This window comes from Labeo rohita, chromosome 19 (assembly GCF_022985175.1).
Source record: "Labeo rohita strain BAU-BD-2019 chromosome 19, IGBB_LRoh.1.0, whole genome shotgun sequence".
Lineage (NCBI taxonomy): Eukaryota > Metazoa > Chordata > Actinopteri > Cypriniformes > Cyprinidae > Labeo > Labeo rohita.
The window spans coordinates 39581995-39603818 of NC_066887.1; the positions used below are offsets into that span (position 1 = coordinate 39581995).

The 21824-nt window shown below is 34.8% G+C and overlaps 1 protein-coding gene across 3 annotated transcripts in view; it reads right to left on the minus strand.

The window, feature by feature from the left end:
• syngap1a (synaptic Ras GTPase activating protein 1a) overlaps nt 1-21824 on the minus strand; it is an 82248-nt gene that overhangs the window by 18983 nt on the left and 41441 nt on the right. For all 3 annotated transcript variants that reach the window (XM_051137438.1, XM_051137437.1, XM_051137439.1), the window contains 8 exons: nt 20521-20615; nt 7684-7805; nt 7377-7530; nt 7039-7137; nt 5845-6084; nt 4042-4377; nt 1922-2066; nt 1691-1835 (listed from right to left, as the gene is read on the minus strand). In XM_051137438.1, coding sequence (XP_050993395.1) covers nt 1691-1835; nt 1922-2066; nt 4042-4377; nt 5845-6084; nt 7039-7137; nt 7377-7530; nt 7684-7805; nt 20521-20615 — 1336 coding nt within the window. The remainder of the gene's footprint in view (nt 1-1690; nt 1836-1921; nt 2067-4041; nt 4378-5844; nt 6085-7038; nt 7138-7376; nt 7531-7683; nt 7806-20520; nt 20616-21824) is intronic.

Genomic DNA, 21824 nt, shown 5'->3' on the forward strand with positions numbered 1-21824 from the left:
TGCCCCGAGTTTGAACTTCCAAAATGCAGTTTAAATGCGGCTCCAAATGATCACAAATGTAGTTGTAAACGATCCCAGCCGAGGAAGAAGGGTCTTATCTAGCAAAAAAATCAGTTATTTTAATAAAAATAATACAATTTATATAGTTTTTAATGTCAAACGCTCGTCTCACTCTGCCTGAACTCTGTTTTTGTTCCGGTTCATGTCAGTTAGTGTATGTTGAAAAACTCCCATCTCATGTTCTCCCTCAACTTCACAATCGTCCTATATCACTGTTTTACCTTTTTTGTTAAGGGTGTTTGATCTTCTTTGCATGTTCACTATGTAAACACTGTGTCTGTTCTTCTGCAGTGATGTAGGATGATTTTGAAATGATTTTTGAAGTTGAGGGAGAAAATACGATTGGAGTTTTTCAACATACACTAACTGTCTTGAGTCAGAATACACAGAGTTCAGGCAGAGAAAGACAAGACGAGCGTTTGAGATTAAAAAGTATTTAAATGATATATATTTTTAATGAAAATAACTGATCGTTTCACTAGATAAAACCCTTCTTCCTCAGCTTCCTCATTTGTGATCGTTTGAAGCCGCATTTAAACTACATTTTGGAAGTTCAAAATCGGGGCACCATATCAGTCCATTATATGGAGAAAAATCCTGAAATGTTTTCTTCAATAAACATAATTTCTTTACGACTGAAGAAAGAAAGACATGAACATCTTGGATGACAAGGGGGTGAGTACAGTATCTGTGAATTGTTGTTCTGGAAGTGAACTTCTTCTTTAAAGCTGTCACTCATCTTAGTTCATCAGAATCTCACAAAGCTCCATTATAATCAACGAAGCTCTTGTTAGAAGGGAAGTGAACAAACTACATAGTGTTCACTGTATAAACATGGATTTAACCCTTACTAAAGTTATTCAGTCAAGAACAATTACAAATGCCAATAAAATAAATAAATGAAAACACACTTTAAATGTGAAATTAAAACCGCCAGTAGGCGGCAACAAGTCACTGTTAACAAGTGAGTCATTGCGATTCAATTGATTCAGTCAAATGGATGATTCATTCAGGAGCGAAGCATTTGAATAACTTAATAAGTGAGTTGATTCAACCGATTCACTAAAAAATCTAATTCCTAAAAAAATTCCTAATTTAGTAGGAAACAGTGTCAAGTGTTGCTCAGAGATGCAAAACATTGTCTGTATCTTTGTTTGGAGCTATTTTTGTTGGCAAAATAGAACAAAAATGGATAATACAGCATCTAAAACGTAAGTGTCTTAATATTAACTTCTTGTTTGTTGAACTGTTGTGTGAATTCAATTTCACATTTGTGACCTTGCTGATATTTGGATAAAAACAGTATTCTTCATGTGATTTTTGGTTATGTCATTTATATCCAAATAGGGGCATTTTTGCCCTGATTTAGAATTTTGGGGGTATTATAAATGCATTTTAACAGACTAAATCACACCGTGAAACGCACACGCACAAGTTTAACCTACTACTTCATCACATAATGGGTGTGTTTTTGTTTGCTGTTCATAAATTTAAGCACAGGGCCCCAGCATCGTTCACGTGTAAACAGCGTCATAATGAGTCCTTCAGCTCCCCCTGCTGGACAAAAGCAGCTCAAACGAACAAAAGTGTGAAAGTGCATCATGTTAAAATCAAAAACGGAATAACTGACCAGTGCGAGTTGATGATCTTGCAGAGCGCCAGTTCGCAGCACATGCGCAGGTTTGCCTGATGGTCCGGCAGCACCGACGGAGGCGTTCGCATCGGATCCACCTCACAGTTCTCCTCCGACTCGTACAGCGCACGGATGAACTCTCCTGCAGAGCACGGCATCACCGTCAGCTTCATCATCATCATCATCATCCTCACACACACACACACACGCACACACGCCTGCGCTCACCGATGGTGTCTTTGAGATAGCGATGCGCGATGAGCTTCAGGAACTCCTCGATGGCTTTGGTGGCCAGTGTGTTTTCTCTGAAGATCAGATGCTCGCGGTCGATGAAGCGATCCACCTCACACATGGCCATGTCAGACAGGAAGTCCTGAAACACACACACGTCTGACATCAGCTCACCAGGCCCCTTCACAGGGCTCTCAACAGCAATATTTAAAGAGTTTATATGCAAAAACCGATAAATGTCACTTTTAAAAAAAAATGTGCTGACTGCCGTGCATTATTCTCCACGTGTAGCGCGATCTGAACCCTAAATACGTTTTGTCAGAAAAGCCGGTATTGTCCATTTCCAAGGCCTCGCGATTTCAGCTTTTACTGCAGAAGCCGACAAGCGCCCTTGTTGTTTGTGACCAGAAGCCGATTAGTCCATTTTAGCGAATCAGCGCACTGTTTTCAGGTCAGGTGACAAGGCTACTTTCACTCTGAAAAGACGCTAGCTGAGAGGAGTTTGAGACGCAATTTTGACAAACTTGATAAACGTGCGATATCTTCTTCAGGGTGTAAAGGAAAATAAAAGACGAGTGCTTTTTAAACTCTAAAACATGAAATGTGGAGTTTTCTGCTTTTGCTATAAAACTAACTTTTAATATGTAAAAAACATACTTTCAATGAACTTTAATTTTGTAAATGACCTGTATTTATTTAGGTTTTTATTACTTAATCAAAACAACCCAACTGCAGTTTGATTAATATTACTCAGAATGCGCAATAAAAAAAAAAAAAGTGATTTATAAAAAAAAAAAAAAAGTAAAATAAATAAAGAAATGGAGTTATTGGTTTTTGCAAATGAACCATCATTGTAGTTTTCGTTAACAGTTTGAATGTTTTTTAGTTTTAAATTTTTGTTAAAGTTTTAGTAATTTTTTTGTGTTTTTGTCATTTTTATTATTATTATTATTATTATTAGTGCTGTCGAATTTAATCGCAATTAATCACTTCCAAAATAAAGGTTTTTGTTTGCATAATATTTGTGTGTGTGTACTATTTATGTATAAATACACACACTTGAATGTATATATTTAAAAAAAAAAGTTTAGTTATATTAAAAAACGCATAACGTCAATTATATAAATATAAATACATACATGTAAATATTTAAAAAAATATAAGCTGTATGTGTGTGCATATGTACCTAATAAATATACACAGTATACATACACACATTATGCAAACAAAAACTTATTTTGGATGTGATTAATTGCGATTAATCATTTGACAGCACTAATTATTATTATTATTATTACTATTATTATTTCAAATAGGTTTGTATTGTTAAACTACAAGAAAATGAGAAGTGTTGGCTAAAACTACAAGCTAAAAAATAAAGCATGTTTGTTTTTAAATATTATATTTCAGTTAATGCTTATTTTATTGTATTTTTAATCACAATTTTTTATGCTTTTAGTAACTGTAATATCCCTGTTTCCTACACATTTTCAACATAGAACTTACTCTTCTAGACTCATATTTCCAGATTTTTCCTGTAGATCTGATACATGCAGCATTTTATTAAAAGTCTAATGCTAAAATATAGTATCACGTTTGCCACAGTTTCCCACATTTTAAATATTTTACATTTATTTTATAACTTATATATATATATATATATATATGTTAAATTAATATTGACACTGATTATATTTATTTTAAAAATAATATATTTTGAATAAATGCTATCCAGTATATTGTTTGCTCTACTAAGAATGTAATGATAAAATCATTTATTATCAGCCATTATCTAAAAACTTAAATAAAAACAAATAAAATAAAATAAAATAAAAATGACAAAAATGCACAATAAAATTACTAAAACTTAAACTAAAATGTAAACGAAGACCAAAAATCAAACTAAAAATTTTGTGGACCGTGGTCAACTGATATATCAGCTGATATTTGGCATTTCTGTTTGACCAATATGTTGGACGCTGGAGTTTTTTAACTTACCGGACTGTTCTGAGAGCACTATCAGTTACAGTGCTACTTCCTTTTTATTTCCACTATTTTAATAATTTCTTTATTTGTGAAGAACCCTGCCAAAAATACTGGCGCGTCTGTCAGCTGACCTTGGCCTTGCCGGTGCTCTGCAGGATGTGCACCAGCGCGCACGCCACCTCCTCCTTGCTCTTGGCGCTCAGCAGCGGCTCCAGGACGCCGCACAGCGTTCGGTAGTTGTTGGTCACGTACTCGGCGAACTCCTTGTACAGCTCCATGGGCAGGATGTTCATGGTCTGGTAGCGGGACTTGAGGCGCAGCGAGGCGTTGATGATCTTCCCGCTGCCCACGCCGCCGCCTTTAGCCAGAACGCTGGGCTGGATGACCGGATACCACTGCTCCACGAAATGACGGCCCGTTATACTGGGGATCGGGATGCTGACCAGACCCAGGTACGTGCTCTTCTCCTGCGTCACACACACACACACCTGACAATTACATGTGAACACACAGACCTGATGAAGGTCACAACTCAGGTCCAAACTTCATCACAAATTAGCAGCCATGAAATTGTATGATCAATTATTTTTATTAAACATGCACTGTAAAATTTGGAGGCTTATTTAGACGTCTTTTTCTAGCAAAACAGCAACTATGAAATATAAAAAATATTTTTGTTTTGTGGTTTTGTGCATTTTTAATATAGTATCACTACTTTATTTTATATATTTTTTAAATATTTTATATCATAATTTTGTCTTGTTTTTTGTCACTTTTACTATTTTTTTCTTTTTTTTTAACACAATAAATTACTATCTAGTTGTTAATTATTATTTTTTTATTTTAGTTTTAGTTTAAGTTATTTTAGTGCATCAAGTTGAACTAAATAATAAAATAAAAAAGGAATTATTATTTAATTAAATTTGAAAAGATCAATTAAATTAAGTTTATGCATTTATTTGCGTTTGTTTATGCATATTTCCATTTTTGCATTTTTAAACAGAAATTCTTAAAAAAAAAAAAAATAAAATCACAGTGCTCTATTATTGTTAAAATGTTAATAAATTCTTAAACTGTTAAAGTTTATGAATTTAATTGATTAGAAGTGCTATTTGATTATTAAAATTTTATTAAACCATTAAATGAAAAATTAAAAAGGAAATCAGGAAAAAATAAAACTGATATCATATTTATTACTATTAAAATTGTAATAAATTATTAAAGTTTATGAATTCAACTGATTAGACACGCTTTTTGATTACTGAAATTTAATGAAAGTATTAAAATGTAATTCAGAAAACTTTAAATGAAAAACAGAATTTGGGAAAAAATAAAATTGACTTTTTTTGAGGGGGATAAATCTTGTTATTTTTTGTTAAAACTGCAATAAATTATCAAATTGTTATACGTTTATTATTTATTATTCAAATTTAATTTAAGCATTAAAACAGAATCCCCAAAAATGAATGTAACACATGGAATTTGGGAAAAAATAAAATGGATTTAATAAAATTTCCCTATTATTGTTAAAATTGCAAGAAATCATAAAATTGTATGCATTCAATTGATAAGATTTAATAAAACCATTAAAACGTAATTCAGAAAAATTTAAATGGGAAACAGAATTTGTAAAAAAAATAAATAACTAAGGAAAACTAAGTCTTCTATTTTTGTTAACATTGCAATAAATTAATAAATTGTCGTAAGTTTTTTTAATACGTTTAAGTCAGTTGTGTTTTGAATATTAACATTTTATCAAAACATTAAAACAGAATCCCAAAATAATTATGTAATACATGAAATTTGGGGAAAAGTAAAATGGATTTAATAAATGAATAAAGCATCCTCTTCTCTTCTCTTCTGTTATGTTTCAGTACAGATCTTAAATCTAGTTTAGTAGTTCGTAGTGTAAACTGCTTTATGTATGAACCGACCTTGCGTCTCTTCTTGTCCGTCTCCTTGTACAGGTGCAGTCTGAGGCTGCGTATGGCCGGCAGGTTGTTGAACTCGAAGTGTTCGCCCCAGAACACGGTGTCGGTGCGCGGTTTGCTGGTGGTTCGCGCGTACAGCATGTCGTCCAGGCATAGCTCGCAGTAATAGCGCTTCTTCGGAGGAAGATCACGGGCCTCGATGATCCACAGCTTCAGCACGTTATCAACACGACGACTGTTATCCTACAACAACACAGAAATGTAAAAACTAAATCCAGACGCATTTAACAACAATGCTTGAAAAAGGTGCATGTACTATAGCAGGACTAGCACTAAAACTACTAAAAATCTGTTAACTAGAATAAAGCTGATATAAAATAATATGTGAAAAAATTTGAAACACTGCCTTGAGTAACTGAAAAAGTTTTAAATGTAGGCAGCTGCGCTCATAACAGAAGCAACGCGGTTGCGACGCGCTCGGTTTTTCCAGGCGCGATCCATATAATAAATGCATGTTCTCTAGTGAACTCGCGCAGCACGCTAATGCCGCGATTCAAAGGAGTCACGCTGTTTTGTTCTGCTTTTGGAATATATCGAACATTTATTGAACTCTTCATATCGTTTCTTCTAGGAAAATTATATCGCCATAATTATCATTATCGAAGTATCACCCAGCCCTAATCCGAACTCAAGCTACTATCAAATGTGACAAAAAATATACATTATTATTAATATTATCAGGTAACACAGACCTGTTTTTTTATTTGAAACAATATTACTCATTAAAAGATGTAAAGCTAAAAAAAATTTTTTTTTCAGTTAAGACATTTATTTTGTTAAGAAAAAAAATGACTGGAAAAAGTGTGGTGAAGAATAATAAAAAAAAAGTGCTCGTGATATTTTAAAGCCACTTTTAACCGTCTGGTTTTTACAACTTTCACATTGTAGCAAAAATCTGCCTTTAAACTTGCAAGAAATAAAAAAAAATGACATTTATCGTGACAACTGTTTATATCGCCTGATATCGTTATCATTTTTTGGCCATATCACCCAGCCCTGTCAACACTGTGCACACATGGGTTTATATAAACAGCCGTCCCATCAAACGCTCTCTGAATAATATCAGCTCTAACTGACCCTCGTGACTGACTCGGTGATGTAAAATCATCATGTCAACGGGTCAGAGAGCTCAGGTACCTTGTTGGGTTTGACGGCTCGCTGCAGGTTCTCGATCCATTTGTCCCTCTCGGCTGCAGAGCGGCACGCAAAACACTTGGTGCCCGATGCAGTCGTCACCTGAAGCACAGAACACAAATCAAGTGTGTGAACCAGTGTATTTCATTGCAGCTATACTCCGAACTGTTACCCAGTCATTTATGTCCCGTGGCCTCAAATGGCCACTGATGTAGTTTGCACATTGGGTTATTCTCTAACAGTCTGGATGGTGGTGACACTTTGGCTCGCAGGCCAAGATCTGATGATCTCAGGTGTGAACTGATTGTCATGCTCAGAAAGCATCAAACACACAGACAGACCTCGAAGCAGTACTCCTGCCCGAGGATGCTGGAGTGGACGGGTTTGATGATGGCATCCTCGTCCAGCGTGAGGTCCAGAGCCTCGGCCGCGCTGCTGGGAGACAGCAGGGACTCGTGCGAGTGAGACTCCTTGAAACTCTGCATGAGACGCGTCCTGCGCACAGACAGACGGACACGCAGACAATCTATATGTGCTGTACATCTGTGTGACTCACAATGGGAGAGTGAGTCACTGCATGCATTGCAGCAGCGTGTGTGTGTGTGTGTGTGTGTGTATGTGTGTGTGTGTGTGTGTGTGTGTGTGTACCTCTCCTGGTCAGCACTGCGGAATCGTGGGAGGATCATGTGGCGAAAGCTTCCTGTGCGGTCGAGTTTGGGTTGGCTTTTTGCTCGTTTAATTGATCCTTTCAGGCGGCGACTTAGAAAACTCTGTGAACACAAACACACACAGAGTCATTGTTAGTGCAGGATGATCCTGGTGCAGGTGTGTGATGGCAGAGTTTCCCCAGCAGAGGGCGCAGTGAGTCAGCGATGCCGTTCCTGGACTGTGAGTCACTGCAGCTGCTGCCCACGCGACGCTCGCTCTACATGTGTGTGTGTGTGAGTCAGTGATCGCTTCACTTTTAGCACACGCTCAAACTGATATTAAAGTCGGCGTGAAACAGAACTCGAGACCGACTTACTAGCATATTTTAGGTAGTGCAGAACATTAGCTGATTAGATGATTAGGAATGAAGCCAAAAATGAAATCGTTCAGCTGAAGATGCTCACCCTCAGACCATCCAAAATTAGGATGAGCTTGTTTCTTCATCAGATTTGCAGTGAATGGGTGCCGTCAGAATGAGAGTCCAAACAGCTGATAAAAACATCACAATAATCCACAAGTAATCCACACCACTCCAGTCCATCAGTTCACATCTTGAGAAGACAAAAGGCAACGTTTAGAGCTGTTTTGGCTTGTAAACGGTGCTTGATCTGTGCAGATTTCTCTCCTGATTCAGACCAGACCACTTTTTCACTGGAGGAAGCGTTATTATGTTAAAAATGTCTCTTTATGATGGATTTGTTTCAGCTTTTATCTTCTCAAGATGTGAACTGATGGACTGGAGTGGTGTGGATTACTTGTGGATTATTGTGATGTTTTTATCAGCTGTTTGGACTCTCATTCTGACGGCACCCATTCACATCCATTGGTGAGACAGTGATGGAATGATGCATTTCTTCAAATCTGATGAATAAACTAAATCATTCTAATCTTGTATCACTAACGATCTGAAAAGGTGAAAAGAAATGTGTCGTTCCATCACTGTCTCACCAATGGATGTGAATGGGTGCCGTCAGAATGAGAGTCCAAACAGCTGATAAAAACATCACAATAATCCACAAGTAATCCACACCACTCCAGTCCATCAGTTCACATCTTGAGAAGACAAAAGGCAACGTTTAGAGCTGTTTTGGCTTGTAAACGGTGCTTGATCTGTGCAGATTTCTCTCCTGATTCAGACCAGACCACTTTTTCACTGGAGGAAGCATTATTATGTTAAAAATGTCTCTTTATGATGGATTTGTTTCAGCTTTTATCTTCTCAAGATGTGAACTGATGGACTGGAGTGGTGTGGATTACTTGTGGATTATTGTGATGTTTTTATCAGCTGTTTGGACTCTCATTCTGACGGCACCCATTCACATCCATTGGTGAGACAGTGATGGAATGATGCATTTCTTCAAATCTGATGAATAAACTAAATCATTCTAATCTTGTATCACTAATGATCTAAAAAGATGAAAAGAAATGTGTCGTTCCATCACTGTCTCACCAATGGATGTGAATGGGTGCCGTCAGAATGAGAGTCCAAACAGCTGATAAAAACATCACAATAATCCACAAGTAATCCACACCACTGCAGTCCATCAGTTCACATCTTGAGAAGACAAAAGCTGAAACAAATCAAGACGTTTTTAACTAAAATGAGTCCATAATCCATAATAACGCTTCCTAAACTTGTGGTCTGGTCTGAATCAGGAGAGAAATCTGCACCGTTTACAAACTAAAACAGATCTAAACAAATATGTGGCTGGATTTTGATGTAAGAGACAACAGGAGATGGACTTTATCACTGGATGGTTATTATTATCCTGCCACATATTTGTTTAGAGCTGATTTTGCTTGTAAACGGTGTTTGATCTGTGCAGATTTCTCTCCTGATTCAGACCAGACCACTTTTTTACTGGAGGAAGCGTTATTACGGATTATGGACTCTGATTTGGGTTAAAAACATCTTAATGTTGGATTACTTGTGGATTATTGTGATGTTTTTATCAGCTGTTTGGACTCTCGTTCTGACGGCACCCATTCACTGCAGAGGATCCACTGGCGAGACAGTGATGGAATCACACATTTGTACAAATCTGATAAAGAAACAAACTCATTCTAATCTTGGATGGTTTGAGGGTGAGCACATGTTGATTTTTTGGGTGAACTACTTCTTTAAAACACTTTGATCAAAGACTTTATAAATAATCATAGAGATGAATCGTTCAGAATAGTCAGGTCTCTACGCTTACTTTTCTTTTTAGGAGGACTTGTGCTCATAATTTAAAAAATTTAGGAGCACAGTCAAAATTAGGAGCACCTTCTAATCAATAATAATAAAAAACTGATCAAAAATTAGCATTATTATTACAAAGTGATATTTGACTCAAAGTAATTTACAGGGGATTTTTGTTGTTACCTTTGTAATTTGTAATTTTTTTTTACTTTATTAGAAGTATGTCATCTTTAATGTCAAATTTTTCAAAAAACATATTTTTTAAGCTTTTTAAAATTTATAATTAAAATGACAGAATAAGAATAAGTTAGCAATCAAATGAAATCAGTATTAGCAAAATTAATTTGTTCTACAGAGGTGCACAGAAGAACACAAAAGTGTGTTGCAGGTGTATTTTCATGTTTATTGAGGCTCAGAGGCGGCATGAGTGCAATCAAATTCATAAACTCATGTTTAGATTAATGTTTTAAATATAAAATTTTGAATCTAGAAATATTAAATGATTTAAATAACTAAAAATATACTTTAAAAATAAAACAAAATCTGCCAGTAGGTGGCGGCAAGTCACTGATTTAATTACTGAATCATTCATTCATTTGATTCGTTCAAACGGCTGATTCATTCAGGAATAAAGCAAGTGACTCTTTATGAATGGAAAACGAATCAGTGATTCACTAGATTCGTTTAAAAACATACGCTCATTCATAAACCAAACGCCGCTGTGTTTGAATGGAGATGTGCAGCGGCTCAGTTGTGACTATTTTTAACAACAAAACAGAGCAAATAGTGTTATAGTCAGACAATGTAAGTAACTTAATATTAACTTCTTGTTTATTTAACTGTTGTATTAATATCTTATTTACAACCCCTCTTTAAAAATCATTTAAAGCTGTCACTCATCTTCATCGCAATCTCAAAGTTCCAATATAATCAACGAAGCTCTTTAAACTGTGTGAATGGAGTTGAATGGAAACTGCAACGTGTAGAATTTCTGTTCTCATTTGCAGCAAAAGAATAACAGCTATGATATCATTTCTATGCCTTTCCAAAAAAAAAATATTGAGAGATTAATTACGTCAGTCAGAAGAGAGAAAGATGTCAAATTAGCTGTCACTCTTTTAGCAGCGTTAACCAGTTCTCTGTAATTTAATGCCAGAATATTACAACACAAAAAATGCTAATATAAAAAATCTGCCAGTTTTACGTCTCATCACAGTCTGTGAAAAGACTCCATACAACCAGCAGCGTGCAATCAGAAAATAAACAGGGTCAGTTTTGATTTCATGCTACTTTTAAAGGAATATAATCCACTCAAAAACAGCTCGTTCACTCTGATCTGCTGAAAAAGAGCAGCGGGAACATTCTGACAAACATCTGCTTTTGTGTTTCACCAAATACAGGTCTGAACATCAGTAAAAGATCACAGAATAATGTTTTTTGAGTGAACTAGTTTAAGTCTGGTTTGAAAACTTCAGTGCTGACGTTTCCTCCAACGTTGCCAAGTCTGTGGTTTTCCCGCAGAATTTGGCTACTTTAACACTGTTGCCGTGGGCTGAATTGACTCCAATTACGTGATATTTAGCCCCTGGAATGCACATTTTACCAGAAGAACCCTGACAAAAAAAAAAGAAGTGTATTTTACCCCCCACAACGCGGCTACTTTTGGGCTAGTTTTGAGTAGCAATTGGGGGGGTTTGTTGTAAAAACCTGGCAACCCTGGTTTCCTGCTGGGAAGTTTCTGATTATGAGTTTCTGGTTGGAACAAAACGGACACATTTAGCAATTTCATACTCCATTCTCTCTTGTCGTGTTTTCTGGTAGGATTTACCGCCACTCTTCATCAGCCCAATTGTACAATTATCAAACCTAATTGGCATGAACAGCAATTAGCTTCAGCCATGATTCTTGAATTGACGTCGGAGCTGAAATAAAAGTTTCCCGCTGGTAATCTGACACCGATGCGCCTCGTGATGTTCCCGTCTCATCAACACCGTCGTCCTCACGTAACTCGGTATCTGATTTCGGCACGGAGAAAAGAATGATGGGAGATTTTTTAAATGGCAAAATGGCTTCAATTACTGCAGAAAATTCCTGCTTTACACATCTGAAGTTGTGATTATGAACTTGCTGCAATCGAGTGCTTTGTTGTCGGGAAGAATAGGAATCACAAAGGACACCGGGTTCATTCTTGCTGGGGTTTTTTTGGTAGAAATCTTATTAGAAGCCACAATGTGTAGAAGATCAATATCCAATGGATTTTAAATAAAATGTAGCGTGATTCATGGAATTTCTTTGTATATTACATTTCAGAATGTTAGAATTAGATTAAATTAGTAAATAAAAAAATATTACTGGAATGTTTTACAAAAAATAACATTCAAAATTTAGAATTTTTACAATTATTAAATTACATTTTTCAAGAAATTACTATCTCTATTTTTCTAATTTCATGTTTAATTAATTGCCATTTCTTTGTAATTATTTGTGAAATTCACTAGGAATTTCTTTTTTTACACAAGTTTTTCAGTGTAAATACACATAATCATAACAGGAAACACTGAAATAAGTCAAGCAGAATTTAGTTCAAAGCTAGGAATCAATTGTCAAATTACCAGTAAATCTGACAAAATATTACAAAAGAAATGGCACGTAACACACTGACTTAAAGATGAAATTCTAAAGTAGACAAACTGGTATTTTCTTGTAAAATGCACTCTAATTGTCTTTTCTTATTTACAGCTTAGAAATATCATTTTAGCATATATATTGAGGGAAAATTAATTCAACTTGACAGTCACTTTAATTAATTATGGTGGAAGAGTTAGTACAACTCTAGATTTTGTACTGCAAAAACTGATTTTTATAAAATGGCTAATGAAGTACGTTTTACAAGAAAATACTATTTCAGTGTTCTAAATTTCATATTTAATTTAACATGTTACTTGGCATTACCTTGTAATTATTTGTAAAATTTACTAGCAATCTCTCACCAAAAAAAGTTTTTTCCCACCAATTTTTTCCAGTTTACACAACAGGGTTATTATTGTTAACTAAAACTTTTAAAACACTAATAAAAACATTCAAATTAAGCTGAATTAAAATCTAATATAAATATTAGATTTAAAAAAAACTTAAAATAAACAAAAATGTTAAATGTTGCTATGCAGCTAACTAAAATAAGTTTAAGCAAAAACACTAAAAGTACTAATAAGAAACAAAATGAAACCTAAATAATATTACTAATGAAAATATTTATAATTGAAATAATAAAAACTTAAAACATGACAAAAGCACAAAACAAAATAACTGAAAAATGAATTATAAAAACTATGAAAGCATACAAATGTATTTTAACTGCACTCAACACAAAGTATTGAGTATGAGATGAAATTCTGAAGCAAACTAGTATTTTCTTGTAAAATGCATTCTAATAGTCTTTTTTTAACTTACAACTTAGAAATATCATTAGAAATATCATTACAGCAATATGGCCTTCTTCTATATTTATGTATTATATTGTATAAAATATACAATATATTGTATAAAAACTTGTATATTTATATATTTGTATTTAATATTTATTATTGCTTTTATTCATTTTCTGTCAGCATACACTGTAAATTCAATCAATTTAGCAGAACTCAAAACATTTGCGGTAACTGAGTTAATAAACTATGGTAGAAGAGTTATAAAATGGTTACTGAAGTACATTATACAAGAAAATACTATTTCAGTCTTTCTACTTCTAAATTTAACATTTAATTTAACATGTTACTTTGCATTACCTTGTTATTATTTGTAAAATTCACAAGCAATTTCTCAGCAAAATGTTTCAAGTTAAAGTTTTTTCCCACCAATTTTTGCCAGTTCACACAACAGGGTTATTATTGTTAACTAAAACTTTTAAAACACTTTTGTTCATTCAAATTAAGCTGCCTAAATGTTGCCTTGTATCTAACTAAAATAAGTTTAAGCAAAAACACCACTGATCTATATATAATGACTGGATCGCTCACTGCGTTCTAAACTGCCGTCAGGCAGTGAAGCCACCGGAAGTGTTCGATCCGCCATCTTACTATTCCCTACCGGCAGAGAGCACCATTGACTCACAGCTAAACCGCTGACCTAAAACCACCCGATTTTAAGCGTATCAGTCACACAGGACTAGTTTTTAGGATATATGTAAATTATTTTTACTTAAAATGTTATGTGCAGTGTTTATCGTCTTTTCGAGCAGGATAAGTGATGTTTTCCAGTCGTTCAGGTGGGTGTGTCAGCTGAGCACTTGCCGACACAGTTAACTGATCCGACACAAAATATATTTATTTACGTAAGGAATTATGCAGGAAATATTAAACATGAACATATATGTGGTATTAGTATCTGAAATTGATTCAAATATACAATAATACAACACAAGCCTCTGTTACTATATTGCTCTGTTGTATTGAAATTCAAATATTGGAAATAAAACTTGATGTCTTTAAATCCGTACCATTATGAAATTAGTCAGCGTTTTTTTCTCCAGGTTATGATTGAGCAACTTCTATTTCAAACTCTTAAAGATCGCACAAATTCTATTATATTAAGTGCCTTAAATTACATTATCGTTAATGAATAATAATATTAATTTCGTCAATGAAAATAGTCTGAAACAAAGTCACAGCTGAGCCGCATCTCTATTCAAACACAGCTGTGTTTGTTTATGAATGAACGTGCGTTTTTAAACAAATCTGAGTCACTGATTCAGCTACACATTCGGAGTCACTTGCTTCATTCCTGAATGAATGATTCAGTGTTAAAATCAGTGACAGTTTTAGTTTCATTTTTAAAGTTTCATTTTATCTTTTTAGTTATTTAAATCGTTTGATATTTCTATATTCAAAATGTTTAATCTTTTTGCATTAATAACGTTTATTATAACCATTTATCTCAGCATGAGTGTTATGTAGGCTGAATTAACAAACGTTTAAATCATTACCTGCTTCAAAATGATGTGAACGAAATCATTGTTGAAACATGCATCCTGTACGAATAAAAACACTAACAAAACAGCATAAACAGTGATTAACTGTACAAGGCAAATAATATGTATACAATGCATAAATGTTTATTTAGATTTCAGAATGAGCATTTTGTCATTTGAAAACATGGTGAACATCCGATGTTTATCATGTTCATCTGATGTTCGCTCCTGTAATGTATATGAATGTAACTTTTCAATAAGCAGAAGGAATTCCAGGCATTAAACAAATACATGTATAAATGCTTAGGACGTTTGCGTTGCGAGAACGTACAGTGAGACGTCAGATATGAAAACGCTGACTTGTTACGCGATGTTTTCTCATTACAGAACGTTTGCGAGTACTAGGGAATAGCAGTATGGCGGCGCAGTGGCTTCACTTTTATGACGTCATGAGCAATCCAGTTCTCTATTATAGATCAGTGAAAAACACTAAAAGTACTAATTATAAACTAAAACTAAAATTAAACACTAAAACAAAAAAATAAATGAAACCTAAATAAATATTTATCATTTGAATAATAAAAAAACTTGACAAAAGCACATAGCAAAATAACTGAAAAATGAATTATAAAAACTATAAAAGCATACAAATGTATTTTAACTGCAGTATTGGGTATGAGATGAAATTCTGAAGCAGACAAACTAGCATTTTCTTGTAAAATGCACTCTAATTGTCTTTTTTTTAATTTACAACTTAGAAATATCATTTTTACAGCGTATATATTGAGGAAAAAATGAATAAAGCTGGACAGTCACTACTGTAATATGGCCCTTCTAACTTGTAAATCTGATTATCAAAATCTTGACAATCATAAAAATGGCTTGAGAAGTCAACTTCTGACTACGAAACGCATATTTATGATAAATCCGACAGCAAGCGAAGGCAGCGTGAATATTTCTACTGTTGGGATATTCATAGTGATTTTAGCATAAATATTTAGGCAGCTCTTTCCCCTCGAGGGCTCCATTACAGAGCGCTTTAGAGTAAAAGAAAGCGATCGAATGAACGTTCACAAGGTCGAGTGCCTGCGCTCGTGTCATTGGTCCGAGGCGTTGCCGTGACGACACTCGTGATCTTTCCCCCGCAAAACCCACGAGACGCCCTGACACGGACCCGCGGCCGCATGGAGACTCGTTGACATGAGCTCAAATTAAACACGGAGAACCGGAGACCAGCGCTTCTGCATTCGACAGCACTTCACCGCTCTAATGTCTGACATGATTGACTTACTGTGAAACACATCAGCACACACACACACACACACACACACACACACACACACATTAAATAAAAACTAGTTGAAAAACTGGAATGGTGCAAAAAAATCTAAATATTGAGAAAATCACTTTTAAAGTTGTCCAAATGAAGTTCTTAGCAATGCATATTACTAATCAAAAATTAAGTTTTGATATATTTACGGTAGGAAATTTACAAAATATCTTCATGGAACATGATCTTTACTTAATATATTAATGATTTTTGGCATAAAAGAAAATTTTGACCCATACAATGTATTTTTGGCTACTGCTACAAATATACCCGTGATACTTAAGACTAGTTTTGTGGTTCAGGGTCACATTTAGCTCAACATTTTAGTTCAGCGTGTCTTTGTAATGATTATAGAACAGATTCATATATTGGACCAGACAGAAAATTTGAGTCATAAATAATTAAGAGTTTATGCATCTAAACTGTGGTTTCATCTATTAAAACTAAAATCTGCTACATTTCTATTACAGTACACTTTTATTAATTCTATGACTGAAGGATGAATGGATTATTGATTATATCAGATGTTTCTATTGTATAATCTCAAATGCATATCTTTACTATTTGCATCTTTCTAATTTTAAATACTATTATTAGTTATGAAATTCACACATGCTTTGCAACATTTCTGTAGAAGGAGTGAACTAAAAACAACCCACACAAAACACGACTAAAACATCAACCCGAAAATACATGCCAAATCCTCTGCTGAAACACGTGCTCAACACACACACGTATACATTAAAAACACACACACACACACACACACGCACACACACGCACAAACATGCATCTCAGACATCTCTACAGGGACTTTTGTCAGATTTAGTTCACTTCTGGAGACAAATATGACCCAAAACTACAGCTAGTCAGTAAACACACACACACACACACACACACACACACACCATTTACCTGTACACAAACACAGCCTAACTAAACTAAACACATGAACATGAATGTCATCTAATTTATTATTACTTTTAGTCATTTTCTGTCAGTATACTCTGTAAAAATTGTATTAATTTAGTAGAACTCAAAACATCTGAGTTAATAAAATGTGACAGAACTCCAGATTTTTAATTAAGAAAAAATATTACTGAATACATTTTACAAAAAAATACTTTTATTTTTTGTTCTTCTACTTCTAAATGTCATATTTAATTCAACATGTTACTTGTTTTTTGAAAATTATTTGTGAAATTCACCAATTTCAGTGAAAAATGTCAGATTAAAGTTTCTTGTGCCAATTTTTTTTTCCAGTTTACACAACAGGGTTGTTATTATTAACTAAACCTAAAACTACTAAAACCACTTTTGTTTATTTAAAAAAAACCTGAAATAAAATAAAATATACATATTAGATTAAAAAAAAACTTAAAATTAACAAAGATTATAAATGTTGCCTTGCAACTAACTAAAATAGGTTTAAGGCACAACACTAAAAGTACTAATTAGAAACTAAAACTAAAATTGAAATAAAAATAAATGAAAGCTAAATAATATCAATACTAATATTTAAATAATAAAAAATGTAAAAAAGCACAAAGCTAAATAACTGAAAATCTATAAAAATGTCATTCAAAATAATTATAAAAAATATAAAAGCATATAAATGTTACAATAATGTCGCAATATAAAGTTCACAATATGATATTTATTGCAATATTATTTTAAAAAAGAAACAAAAAATAAATTATTAAAATTACAATTTTGTACATTTTAAAGTTAAATTATTCTAGTTTATTCGAGTTTAAAATGAAGAGCTCAAACCCATGTTCTTTAAGTAAACTTAAGTCAGAAAAAAGTTAGTGAATTGACTTGTACCTGTATTTTAAAGGGGACTCAACCCTTTTTTTATTTGTGATTTACTGTCTCAGTCTAAATTACATTCACACTGGTGTTTTAGGAAGCCAAACTAATTAGAATATAATAATAGCAACAACAACAATAACAGTAATAGCCATATATTCTAAAACAACTGCATTGTAAAATAAACGAAAATGAATATTTCATACGTATATTATTTTTGCTTTACACTATAGTAGGGAAATTACAATACTTCTTTCCTAAGTTCTACTAAAAGAGACATTTTGAATTTGGACTGGATTTAGCTGTAAGCTAAATTTGCACGCTTTTATTTTGATGGAAATGACAGTAAAGCTTTTATTTTGAAGGAAAACTCCAGCTTCAGTGAAAACAGGCTTACAAAAAACGCTTCTCACTACAAATGTAGTGAAATGTTGTAATCATCTGTTGTAAAAAATAAAACATAACAGGTGGTCGTTGTGTCTCCAAACACGTGTTTAACTCACAGCACATGCAATAACGGAGTTCACTGCATTCATTCACTGTGAACGGAGCCGTTCTGAGGTGCAGAAAACACCGGGTCACGAGCTGATCGCCTGAGCAAAGTTTGCGCTTTTCTTTGAAATGCACAGTGAAAACTTGATGAAGGAATTAGAGGAGAAGTCCACTTCCAGAACGACAATTCACAAGTCGTGAAGAAATTATGGTTTTGAGGAAAACATTTCAGGATTTTTCTCCATATAATGGACTTCAATTGTGCCCCCGATTTTGAACTTCCAAAATGTAGTTTAAATGCAGCTTTAAAGGCTCTAAACGATCCCAGCCGAGGAAGAAGGGTCTTATCTAGCGAAACAATCAGTCATTGTTTTCGTAAAATAATTTTTTTAATACTTTTTAAGCACAAAAGCTGGTGTGGCACAGGTTCTGGGATGCACCTTCATGACGCTACGTACTATTGAATCACGTCGAAAGGTCACGCTGAACTACAGCCCCAGTGTTTACAAAGCGAACGCACAAAGACTAAGAAAGTGCAAGTAAGTCAAACGCTGTTTACAAACAAAAAGCTACAACGATGTCGGAGGATTCTGAAGTTGTAGGAGAAAATAAGATGGAGTTTTTCTCCATACTCAGTACACAGACGATGAACTTACACGTGATTTGTAGTAATGATGGGAAGTTCGGATCATTTTACCAACTCGGACCTTTGAGTCTCGATCAGCAAAATGAACAAATCTTTTCAATGAGTCATTTTATAATTTTCAAAATATAATTAAAATGTTACGTGTTACTTCCCTAACACATCTACTGCTTACACAAATGTTGATCACACTACAAACAAGACAAAACTATAATGCTATAAGAAACAGAAAAGATTCATTCATTGTTCACCTGGGTCTTTAGTCTATGATTAGTTCACCTCACCTCTTATCTGACAAGTTTTCGGGTTTGAGTCGTTCGTTCATCACGTGACAGCCCCATAAGATGAATGAACCACTCGAAAAACAGGTGAACTAATTCCAGTACAGAACCTAACAGGATGTTGTGCATGCGCCACTGAACGAATCACTCCGCGAGACGACTCGTTCTTTGTGAGTCACATTAAAGATTCGTTCAAAATGAACGAATCATTTAAGAACGTGCACCCCAGAGCCTGTGCTACACCAGCTTTTGTGCTTAAAAAGTACACACATTTTTATTTTCCAAAAAAAATAACCAATCGTTTCGCTAGATAAGACCCTTCTTCCTCGGCTGGGATCATTCAGAGCCTTTGAAGCTGCATTTAAACTACATTTTGGAAGTTCAAAATCAGGGCACAACTGAAATCCATTATATGAAGAAAAATCCTCAAAAAGCATAATTTCTTCACGACTGAAGACAGAAAGACATGAACATCTTGGATGACAAGGGGGTGAGTGCATTATTTGTAAATTGTTGTTCTGGAAGTGGACTTCTCCTTTAAGCCATATTGCACTGTCGGTTTTAGTTTGACAGATGCTGTGAAAGCATAACGGCCAAAAGCACAACTTTTATGTTAGAATAAGAAGTTTAAATATATTTTAAAAACTGCACTTTTTGCTCAGAAGAACTGGTTCATATCGTCATGTGACCGCGATAATATTGAGACAGTTTTGATATTGTGATATCACAATTAACTTAACATGACATTAAATAAGCTAACTTAATCAACTTGACTGAATATCTTCTCAGCACACGTACACTGTATCCCACAATGCACTGTGTTCCGCCTGAGTGTCTGTGAGACGAATGCAGTGGCGATAACACGCGCTGAGACAAAACTTACAACGTTTTTAAACTAACCTGGATTAAAAATGCAAATGAACTGTCAGAGATGATAAATGGAGGACGGGCGCTGCATTAAACACGCAGCGTAATGAGGTCGTGTGGCGCGACGCTGCCGTACGGCTGTGTGCTAGCTTCATGAAGGGTGCAGTGCGCTAGGCGTCCGTTCGGGACGCGTCCGGTACTCACAGGTTGTCGGAATGGCTGTGTAGGGGCAGTGGGCGGAGTTTCCATGCTTCTCTGCCGCGACGTGGCAAAGCTCTTCCTGCGAGCACGAGCGTGCTCTGAAACACACACAGAGAAAAAGATCATTATTCGCTTAGAGTCCACAGAAATGCACACACACATACAGGGCTGTCTCTCTCCGGGCTGTTGTCAGTGTTTTGTCTTGTTTTGTGGTGATTCATCCCTCAGGACAGCAAACCTTTACAGAACTTACATTCCTGCTGCTATAAATACACGCACGCAGCCTCCATCTCTCCCTCTCTCAGTCCCACATATTCAGTATAATCGCAGCAGAAATAAAGCCAGAGGGTTCACGAAAACACAACTTCACCGACGAGGATTGATTAGTTTCGCTCTCCATCTACCGTCGAAATCTCCGCCCGCTCCACTCAGACGGTGAGGACGTCAATAATACCTGGAGATACTTTCTCGCTGAAAGTACTTGACCTGCCACTTCCAGATATGACACTCAGATACAGAAACATTTCAGTGTCAATCACCCGAGCCGTAAATAACCGGATAAATGGAGCCATTTAGCTGCATCCACCTAATCGGTTGGTCTCCGCCCACACACTTAGACCCCGCCCACTCAGCGCAGTCTCATATGGTGAGACACTGCAGGTGAATGGGGTAAAAAAAAATTGATTACATTAATAATTGCACATTTTTTTTCTAAAATGTTAATTTAAATATGCAAATTAGGCATTGTTTAATGAAATATGCACTAATTTGCATACATTTCTAGTAAAAAAAAAAAAAATGTAAACACTAGATGAAGTCAGTTTCAAAATTCTTGTTTATTTTTTTTTTTTTTTTTGACATATTAGAGTCAATTTTTTTAGGGGGATTTTTGGGCATGTCATTTCTGTCACTCCATAATTCAGAAAATGATATATTTTTTCACAATTTTGGGTGGAATAAAATGTTGTATATAATTAAGCAAATTATATATGAACAAATCCCTCTGTAAAAACCTTCAGGATATAGACAGGAATAAAAATGTTTGGTGTGGTGTGTGTAAGTGCTGCTGAAGTGGTGATTTATGGCTCAGTGTAGGAGAAAAAACTCATTTTGAGAAAACGGTCTTTAAAAATACGGATTTCTTAATTGAAATCTATTGACACAGATAGATAAAGTGCTGTAAAAGAAACACTTAACTGTGTCGTTTGTGTTTTTGATTGCAGTGTCTCCCCTTAAAGCGTTTGAAAGCAAAAATGTAAACTAATAAATACCATCACACTTTCCTAGTTGATTAATCACAGTACATT